This window comes from Sminthopsis crassicaudata, chromosome 1 (genome assembly GCF_048593235.1).
Source record: "Sminthopsis crassicaudata isolate SCR6 chromosome 1, ASM4859323v1, whole genome shotgun sequence".
NCBI lineage: Eukaryota > Metazoa > Chordata > Mammalia > Dasyuromorphia > Dasyuridae > Sminthopsis > Sminthopsis crassicaudata.
In genome coordinates, this window is record NC_133617.1 from 725,625,418 (window position 1) to 725,635,871 (window position 10,454).

The 10,454-nt window shown below is 34.1% G+C and overlaps 1 protein-coding gene across 4 annotated transcripts in view; it reads left to right on the forward strand.

The window, feature by feature from the left end:
* Positions 1 to 9,603, forward strand: part of UBA3 (ubiquitin like modifier activating enzyme 3) — a 28,927-nt gene extending 19,324 nt beyond the window's left edge. For all 4 annotated transcript variants that reach the window (XM_074284139.1, XM_074284140.1, XM_074284137.1 and 1 more), the window contains 12 exons: positions 2,120 to 2,163; positions 2,806 to 2,870; positions 3,643 to 3,798; positions 5,323 to 5,425; positions 5,582 to 5,695; positions 7,132 to 7,185; positions 7,855 to 7,891; positions 8,007 to 8,088; positions 8,621 to 8,721; positions 8,840 to 8,903; positions 8,992 to 9,046; positions 9,487 to 9,603. In XM_074284139.1, coding sequence (XP_074140240.1) covers positions 2,120 to 2,163; positions 2,806 to 2,870; positions 3,643 to 3,798; positions 5,323 to 5,425; positions 5,582 to 5,695; positions 7,132 to 7,185; positions 7,855 to 7,891; positions 8,007 to 8,088; positions 8,621 to 8,721; positions 8,840 to 8,903; positions 8,992 to 9,046; positions 9,487 to 9,575 — 964 coding nt within the window. In that variant the 3' untranslated portion in view covers positions 9,576 to 9,603. The remainder of the gene's footprint in view (positions 1 to 2,119; positions 2,164 to 2,805; positions 2,871 to 3,642; positions 3,799 to 5,322; positions 5,426 to 5,581; positions 5,696 to 7,131; positions 7,186 to 7,854; positions 7,892 to 8,006; positions 8,089 to 8,620; positions 8,722 to 8,839; positions 8,904 to 8,991; positions 9,047 to 9,486) is intronic.
* The last annotated feature ends 851 nt before the right edge of the window (positions 9,604 to 10,454 follow it).

The window sequence follows — 10,454 nt, forward strand, 5'->3', positions numbered from 1 at the left end:
CCTTGACAGACCCTGCCCAGAACTTGAGTTCCCCTATGTGGCAGAAAAGCCAGAGTTCCCAAACATTAGGAGGAGGCCTTAATTACGATAGATCTTGGATGCAGCAACTTAGTAACTCTGAGTAACTGATAGTAGACAATCCAGGAAGAACCAACAATAAGAATAGGGGTTTCTTTTGTTGGTGATATGTAAAGTTTTGGACTGAAATATGGAAGTTATGAAAAGATAAGTGCCCTGAAGTTTTGGACTGCAATCTTTTCCTGGATATTTGTATAGAGCACACAATAGATGTGTAACACTACTATCTAGCTAAAAAAAAAAAAAAAAAAAAAAAAAAAGATTGCATTGTATATGTACGTGAAAGTAAACTATACTTTTACCCATCATTCTGACATTGTTTGATTCTCTTGCCCTACACCTTTGGATGGAGGGAATTCTATAATTTAAATAGCACTTTGTATCTTCTGTTTTCTTAACATTTACATGTCCTGTAACCTCCTTATGTTATTAGAACATTTTTATGTTAGATTTTTTTAGTTTATAAATGTGTTTCCTGGTTTGGTCTTATAATTAGAAATAGGGATGCAGCTCACACTGCTCCAAGCATGGCAACCCATGTCTAATTACTAAGGTCTTCAAATACAATTTTTGGATTTCTGTTTCATTCTTCTACTGAAGCTTGGATTCAGTCAAAATCAGTTAATTTTCTGAAAGATGAAAACAGAGTGCTAACTTCCTAGAGCAGGGAAACAATAACTTGCATGTGGGCAGCATCCCATTGGATAGAAATGATTAGAAAGTATTTAAAACATTTTTTTTTCTCTTTATCCCAGAGTAATACCTTGGAGCTCAGGGCCTGAGTTGGCACCCCAGAAGAAAATGCCCTTTTATGAAAGACTGTTCTCTTAACTTTCTGTTCAGGTGCTATCAGCACTCTAAGAACCAAAAGTGATGACGAGGTGATTCATGCAGTTAGAACTTTGTTGGGGAAAAGGAACCAACAACTCTTATCTCATTGTTTTTGTCAGAACTTGTCTTCTTGTTTTCAAATTTTGAGCATCAGAAAGTTCCTTAATATAGTCACTGTGTAGGCTCTTAACATGCAAAGCCATGGAACGGGGTGTCATTGAGGGCCGGCCATTTCATTGTTCCTTGGACAGGGTCAGAGCAGCCCAGTCATGAAAAGAGCCATATGAGAAAGTTGGAAAATTCTGTTTCTCATGGAGCATAGAAATAACATGAGGAAACCAAGCTGACCTCGCAGTGTGGTAGCCTGAAGCCCTGTGAAAGTTCTGTGGAAGGCCCGAGTGAAGAACACTGTCCTATCTTCAGGAGCTGACAGTCTAGTTGTGAAAGTGGCTTATACATAGGAAAATTTCACATAGCCAGAAAATAACAGCTCAGGACATTGGCCAAATATATTGTTGAGTTTTTCTGTAATTTCATTATTAGTGTGAGACAGTGAAAAGAGTCCTGTCTTTGGATTCATAAGATCGGGCATCAATTTTTGATTCTAGTCTGACTTTGGCTGTGGAGGCCATTTCTTCACATTATTTCTTCATCTGTAAAATCTAAGGAGTTGATTTAGAGTTTCATCCAAGTCTAATCTTATCTCTAAGTAGATGATCCTCAGCCCATCAGAAGGAAAGCGGAGTCCAGAATTCATTGCTTAGGGATGCTTTTATAGAGGAAGTAAGCTAGATGTCTGATAATATATATAGATAGCATTCTACTTATGTAGAGTGTAGCACTGTACTGAGAGCCCCCGAAGTGTTTCATGATTGGGTCTCTTGGACCAGAATTGTTGATCATAATTAATCTGTGTCTAGTTGCTTTAGCCAAACTTCTCAGCTGATAGATGAAGAACATGTGGTATAGTAAATAGAGAGGCAGAGGAGATGACAATTTAGTCTCCTCTTCCCAAAACCCAAGTAAACAATTGCCATTAGCTTTTCAACAATTGTTCAGATCTAAAATATGTAAATAAATGGATTTGCTAATGTCTTGTAAGTTTCATTGCTTTGAATGCTGGTGATTTTTATTTATAACTAAATTTTGAATGTGTCTACCTCTTTATAAATATGTATACATACACATTAGTTCCTTTACTTATATTCAGACATTTCAACAAGATTCAAAATTTTGATGATACTTTCTATAGACGTAAGTTTTCTTTTGAAATATCATGATTTTACACTAAATTTTACACTAAATGTTTACTAAGTTATTTTTTTAAGTTTTTTTTTCTTGGAGATATTATTAAACTCTTTGAATGCTAATTAATGTTATCTTCTCTTTCTAAACTGGAACCTTAACAGCTACTGATAATGTAGTAAAAGAGAAGAAAAGGTACTAATATTTAAGGGTTAAATTTCTCTTTGATACAGTCAGCAAAACTGGAGTTAAAAGATTAATTTGAAAATTACTATTTTTACATTTATGATAACATGCTATACTCCAGCGTAAATTTGAATTGTTTACATTTTATAAATGAATGAAAACTCATTAAATGCTTACTAGGTACCAGTATTGGTGCTATAAGGAGGGGATATAAATACAAGCAAGTAAGACTGTCCTAAAGGAGTTTATATTCTAACTGGGGAAGGCAACGCATAAAGGGATACTTGACAGGATTGGGAGTAGAGGTAACCAGAAAGTGACATATGAAGCTTTGTTTCTGGGCACAATTGTAAAAATTCTACAGTGAGAACCTAGAACAAAATACAGGTTCTGGAGGGAGGGGAGAATGAAGATGGCTTTCTTTTATTTTTAATATTTTTTAAAACTAAAACTCATTTTTCCTAGAATTTCATATCATTGTGTGTGGTCTGGACTCCATTATTGCTAGAAGATGGATAAATGGCATGTTGGTAAGTGCTTTTGTGTGTATGTGTGTATGTGTGTACAAGTAAATTAAGGGTCACATTGGTGATGATTTTGAAAACTCAAGACTATTTTGCTGCTCAGTTGTGAATTAACAAAGTAGTTATAACTCACTCTTTAGTGAGGAAGAGATTAGCTGATTATGGGGCTCTAAATCTAGCTTGCACAAAATTAGAGTATTGCCTTAGTTGACCGCTTAGTTACAAAGCTCTTGGGACTATAGATTTAGAGGTAAAAGGGCACTGGCTCAGAGAGGATCCAGTCCAGCTTTTCTCCAGAAAACTGAGGTTCACTTAAGTTTGATGTGCACAAGGCCCCATGTAGAATCCCAGGCTTCCAGCTCAGGCCTTCTGAACTCTTCTGTACCTTTCTGTCTCCCTGTTAGGAATCTAATAACAGAGCGGTTACAATACAAATGAATACAAGAATCTTATTTTAATTGAAAGACATGTTAAAAAAAACTCAAATGCACATATATATTATTATTATTATCAATATGATAATTAAACTTTTCTAGTGAATCCCTAGTTTTTTTCTTTTTAGAGAAATTTCACTTTTAAGGGCGAGATTTGTACTTCATGATAGCATATATTCAAACCAATATGGTAATTAATATCTGATATTACTTTTATTCATAAAACTACTTAACTTTAAAACAGCTTTCCCTTCCTCTCTCCCGCAAGCAGTGATGTTACCCTGAAGGTTCTGGGATTATTTTGTCATTAATTCTGTTTTTATAGTTGTTTTATATTCTTCTAGATATCACTTCTAAATTATGAAGATGGTGTATTAGATCCAAGTTCCATTATTCCTTTGATAGATGGGGGAACGGAAGGTTTTAAAGGAAACGCTAGGGTAATTCTACCTGGAATGACAGCTTGTATTGAATGCACACTGGAACTTTATCCACCACAGGTAATTGGTTTTACAGACTATTGGAAAAAATTAAGATTTAATTAACCAGTTTTAAGACCTACTATATATAATTTGGAGAAAGAAATGAACATAGACCAAACATTTTTGTCCTTATGCTCATATTTGACTTTCCCTCCCTGGAAGACTTTAGGGAAAGACTTAAGTATTGTTTTGGTGATTTAGCAATTCTTGGTCAGGCATGGGTTTGTGCCCAGACCAGATTCTGGAGTTCTGTTTGTTTAGGAGGCCTCTTTTAGAATTTGAATTAAAAAATGCTTCTGTAGTCAGTGGTTTCCAGTACTAAGCTGATCTGTTTGATTCCTTGGGTTCACAGACCTGTTGAACTCCAGGCTTGGTCTGCTTCTTCCTCTTCTGCTCTGACCATAGTTGGGTATCCTTGCTCTAATACTTGTCTTCTCTTTCCCTTCTAGTGAATGTGTTAACATACTTCAGATCAGTAGTGTGCTTATTTATTCATATGGGAAAAGAATAATATAGAGAAATAATAGTAGATTAGCAAGTAATCTCAAATGTGTAGTCTACATGTACTGGATAGAATTTGGTCTTTGTGGTTTTTTAGCCTATTCTAATTAACTTAGTCCCTGATTGTACTATTGTTTTCATCAACTGCTCCCCTACCTCACCCCCCAGTTTGAGGTGTACTGCTCCAAAATAAGATCCAATCCCTCCCATTTCTTTCTTACTTGGTTACAGTTGACCCCGAAATGCCTTGAAATGGAGACATTTTGTTATCCCAAGTCAATGGCTCCCTGTTGTCTTTGGATTTTCTCCCTTGTGTTGCTATACAATCACTTGTCCATTTAGACTATCCTTCTCATGGGCAAAAAGGAAACTTCATATTAAATACTGTTCAAACAATATTTTTCTGTCACCCAGAAAAAGAATGGCATCCTAGTATATAGTTCATTCCCAAGATTCACCAAAGTTAGCTTTTTGTTGACACATGTTGAAATGAAGGCATAATTAACAATATTTTAATTCTGCCAGTGTTGATTAGACACCCACAGTAGGCATTAACTTAATACAAGGTTATGTCATTTAATCACAAAATTTCACAGTTACTTAATAGTTATTTTAGAATTTTGGATCTGGTTTTAACAAATTATATCAAGTGATACTTGTTGCTATTTTTTTTCCTGTGAAAAGTTTACATTTTTTAAAAAAAGTTCCAATTTAAATTTATGAGAATAGGATGGTTGTATATATAAATCTATTCAGTATCTACTGAATTAGATGTATTGTTTAAGTCTGGTCAAGTATTTCTGTTATTCTTAGTTCATTTTAGAAAACTTTATAATGATTTAAAAAGTTTTAGCTGCATTAATAATATATCAAGGTTAATTTTTTTATAAATCAGATAATTTAATGTAAAGATAGTTTTTTGTGCATGTAGTTTAATCAAGAAAAGATATATGTTCTTCTCAAATTATATTTGAAAGGGAAAAGGGCATCCTTTAAATTCTCAGGTAAATACAATTTTTTTTTTTTTTTTTTTGGTTTTAGGTTAATTTCCCCATGTGTACCATTGCATCTATGCCCAGACTCCCAGAACATTGTATTGAGTATGCAAGAATATTGCAGTGGCCCAAGGAACAGCCTTTTGGAGGTAAAAACCTCAAATTAAAAATTCTAAAATAATTAGCAAAACATATATTCAATTTTGTTGAGCCATAAATTCGTTTTGATGTTCAATGCATTTTGAATTCTAATTTCTAAAAAATTAATGTTTTTATGTATTTTTCTCTTTTTTTTCCCCCTCTAGAGGGAGTTACGTTGGATGGAGATGATCCTGATCACATTCAATGGATTTTCCAAAAATCACTAGAGAGAGCATCACAGTTTAATATTAGGGGTGTTACCTATAGGCTAACCCAAGGTAAGCCAGTGAGTTGTTAGATAATCCTGGATGAAGGCACCTCAGATAAGAATTTCAATAAGGATCTAGCTGAATTCAATTTGATAAATACTTATTAAGAATCTTTAATGTGCAGATCATTGTGCTGTCTTTGTCCATGGACTACTAGGGAAGAGGATCTTACCTGAAGAGGAGGAGGGGGAAAAGAACACAGGAGGGGGAGTCATCCATATAGAGATGAATCGGCTCATGGCATTTGATGAGATTACTGAAAACTAAGCCATTAAATATAGGCAGATCAATACTTAATGAGTCATAATGGATGATGATCCAGAAAGGAACAGTCACACACAGATAACAGGAGAAACAGGAAAGCTGTATCACAGAAGTCATTTGAGGAGAGAATGAGCTAGTAGGAGGTTAAGTTAAATGAAGACTTAAAAAGGCCTTTGGCTTCCCTATTTCCATAGGGAAAGCCAAGGAAGCAGCCCTGAGTCTGCCAGCTACCTGAGAAATGTTTAATGAAGAGCTTATCTGCTGTCTGTTTTGTATGAATATCATAATTTAATGCAATATTAATAAGGCTCATTAAAATTGAATTATCTTTATCTAATCCAAGTAGGTTTTTAATCTATATTAATAATGACTTAAATATAAATGTGTGTATACACACACACATGTAAAATGCTTTATGGTTAAGAAAGATTTTGCACATGTTTTAATTAGATTCTTGAAATGACTCTGTGTTAAAAATAGTAAGAGTTTATGACCTCCATCTTCCAACTAAGGAAATGACATTGGAGAGATTAATATGTCCAAGGTTATCTAGTCACAGATTGACTGCATGTCCTCTTTCCTTTGGACTATGCTGTATTGTTAGGCTAGCTAAGAGTTGGAAGCTGACTTGGAAGCAAGCCAAGTGGCATTTAAAACTACATATTTGTATTAATAATTCATTCATTTATCCAGGTATGGTGTTGATAAATAACCTAGTATTTTTTATGCAAGCAATTATCCAAATGTTATAGTTATCCAACAAATTTTGAATTAAATATGTTTGACAGTGACATTTCAGGAATAAACTTTGCTGCATACATTTTACAGATTTATATAAGAAGTATTGTTTAGAATTATGTTTCCTTTTGCCACTGTCACCTATTTTGAGAGAGTGAAATATTGAGCAGATTCACAATAAGGTAGTATAAGATTGAAGAGTCATATTAAATTCTTTTTTTTTTTTTTTCCTGAGGCTGGGGATAAGTGACTTGCCCAGGGTCACACAGCTAGGAAGTGTTAAGTGTCCGAAACAGATTTGAACTCGGTCCTTCTGAATTCAAGGCTGGTGCTCTATCCACTGCGCCACCTAGCTGCCCCCATATTTATAACCAGATTAGCATTGTTGACCTATTATTAGAAGTATCTAAGTATGTACTTGGAATTATCGTCTCTTTCTCCAGGGGTTGTAAAAAGAATCATTCCAGCTGTAGCTTCTACAAATGCTGTCATTGCAGGTGAGGAGAAAGACCACTCTTTGAAGGTGGTATTTTTTGTATCTTTTGCTTCATAATTATGTGAGTATCTATTTGTGTTCAGGAGTTTATTAGCTGCAGGGGAATGGCTTTCAGCCAGAGACATGTTCAGTGACTGTCTATCTGTGTCTTAGGAGAATTGTCAAAAGTTTGTCAGTGGAAGGAGTCTTCAGAAAAATGAAAGCATAAATTTTTTGATTAAATTATTTGAGTAGAATTTTTTTACAGTTGCCTGATTTCAGAGAAATCATTCGTTTCAGGGACTTGGTATCTCTTAAAATTGTAACATAAGGACATTGAGTGCTGATTTATGTCAAAGAATTAGTAGATGGGAGGGTTCAATTTAAGTAAGAATTAGGTATTACCCTAGAGCCAATTTTTTGTTTTTAACTTAAGATAGGGTACTCAGCATTACTCATTCTGGCCAAAGGAGTTTTTAAAAGAAAAGGCAGCTTGGATTTCATAAACAATATAAAGTAACCTTTTGACAGTTGAATTTTTCTTAGAATTCTTAGAATATTTGAATTGTACAAAGTTTTTCTTTTCCATTAATAGTGCTAAGAAATCTTTCCTAGTACTAACCAATTATAAGGGATTTTAAGTGCTGAAAATTTCACAGAATAAGTAATTGTATTTTTTTCCCTTTTCTAGCTGTATGTGCTACTGAGGTTTTTAAAATAGCCACCAGGTAATATATTACTTTTTAATAAACAAATATATGTATATATGTATATGTATATTTATATATACACACATTTTAAACTGACGATATTATATAAACATAAACATATTTTTCATTACAGTGCATATATTCCCCTTAATAATTACTTGGTATTTAATGATGTAGATGGGCTGTACACATATACATTTGAAGCAGAAAGAAAGGTTAGTATGACTACTAATGAATAGTTATTGCTGTGCATACTTTGATTTGAAAATATCAGGGCCTGCTTCAAAAGCATGAGAGAAAAGCTTGTTTCATGGTTTAACTTTGCCAGACCTGTCCCTTCAGTTTCTCTACTTTGCCTGGCCTTATGTCCTGCTGCATATAAAATCTTCAGTCAGGAATTGGTTCTGATAAATGGGATGACTAGAGAATTTAGACATAACCATGTTCAAGCTAATTTTTAGAGTGAAATGCTAAACTTCCAGAATGTCTGCATGGTAGTTTAACAGACTGGTATGATTTATATCATGTTATGATTTATTTTTGTTGGACTGGAAGTCAGGAGTTCAGATTCTGCCTCTTACGCTTACTAGCCATGTGACCCTGGAAAGGTCATTTCATCTCTGTCTGCTTTGTCACTGTAAAGTGGGGGTCTTAACAAAGTCTACTCCACAACTTTGTTGTGAGGATCAAAATGAGATGAAAGGTATAGAACACTTTGTAACTATCAGTCATTATTTCTCCTTATAGGAAAATTGCCCAGCTTGCAGCCAGCTTCCTCAAAATATCCAGTTTCCTCCATCAGCCAAATTGCAAGAGGTTTTGGATTATCTAATTAATAATGCCTCATTGTAAGTATAAGGTTTTTGGAGGGGAGGGGGAGTTGAGAGGTTGAAATAGTTTTATACATCTTGAGGCACCCTGCATTTTAAAAAACCTGTTCTTGATGATATTTCCTTCCTAATTCAGACAGATGAAATCTCCAGCCATCACAGCCACATTAGAGGGAAAGAACAGAACGCTTTACCTACAGGTGATGTATGCCTATTCCTTGTTTCCATTAGGAAATAATAATTTATTTGTAAATTTTAAATAAAATTTATTTTTAAATATATTTTTAGACAATAACTTCCATTGAAGAACGAACAAGGCCAAATCTTTCTAAGACATTAAAAGGTATTTAAGACATTTCCCTAATATATTTAAATGTTTTTAATAACAGTAGACCATATATATAGTTTAAAGCATTTTTACAAATAGTGTTTTGCTTGTGAAGTATTTTCTTTTTCTTTTTCTTTTTTTTTTTTTTTTTTTTTTGCTGAGCCAGTTGGGGTCAAGTAACTTTCCCAGGGTCACACAGCTAGGAAGTCTAAGTGTCTGAAGTCAAATTGAACCCCATTCTTCCTGAATTTAGGGCTGGTGCCCTATCCACTGCGCCACCTAGCTGTCCCATGAAGTATTTTCTTTGAGGATAAGATTATTAATTTGTAATTATAGGGAATGTTTATTTCCTCTAGTTCCTTTAAATTACTGTACCTTATAGTATTTTCATATTATATATGTACTTGGAATTTTTGCTGAGATACTGACTTAAGTCCTCTTCCCCTTAATTTTAGAGTTGGGCCTTGTGGATGGACAAGAGCTTGCTGTTGCCGATGTAACAACACCACAGACTGTACTGTTCAAACTTCATTTTACTACTTAAGAACAATAAATGTACAACTAAAAGAGGATTGAACTCTACTGCAATATTGTGCTCTATGTGGATGCTCAGAATAACCCAATTGATGTCCTTTTTAAATATTAAGTGTTCATAGAATTTGACTTTGGTAATGGATCACTTTTTCTTACTTCAGAACTGTCTCTCCAAACCAGAACTTGGGGGGGATGGTGTTGGTAAGAGTTTTCATTAATATATGGCTAAAGAAACCTGGAGACTTGAGATTCTGACTGTTAGTGCTCTTGTTTCAATTTAGAAGACAAAGGCCATCTTGTACTTGGGGGTTTTAAGATGGTCAGATGGTGTAAATCTTTAGCTTTCAGTTGAATAACCAACCATATATGCAAAAGAATGTCCTTAAAGAAAATTAAGATATTAAATGCCATTTTGCAAGTCATATAAATATAACCTGTGTGAAGTTAGGTACCTATAATATATTGAATTTAGGATGTTTCCTGTTTGAACTAATATTCATTTGATTTTGACTGTCAAAATGAATATTAAGTATGGTAAAGGGGATTGATTACATTGTCCACGATGTTTTATAAACAGTGTTTCAGCTAAACATCTGTGCATGAAAATGGAAAATGTTTATATGTGTATACTTGCTGTGCCATGGTAGTTAATATTAAGCACAGTGTTGAAAGCCAGAAGCTCACTGATGTTCTGTAATAGAACTTAATGTTTGAACAATTATCATTGAATCTGTCGTACTATTTATTAATAAATCATACCTTATATACATTGAGATTTTGGCGCAGTTTAGTGAGATTAGTAAATATTTTTGTACTAGGGTAGGAATGTGTGAAGCAATATTGTTTACAATTTCCCTAGGATGGGAATTAACATGGCCGATAATTCAAG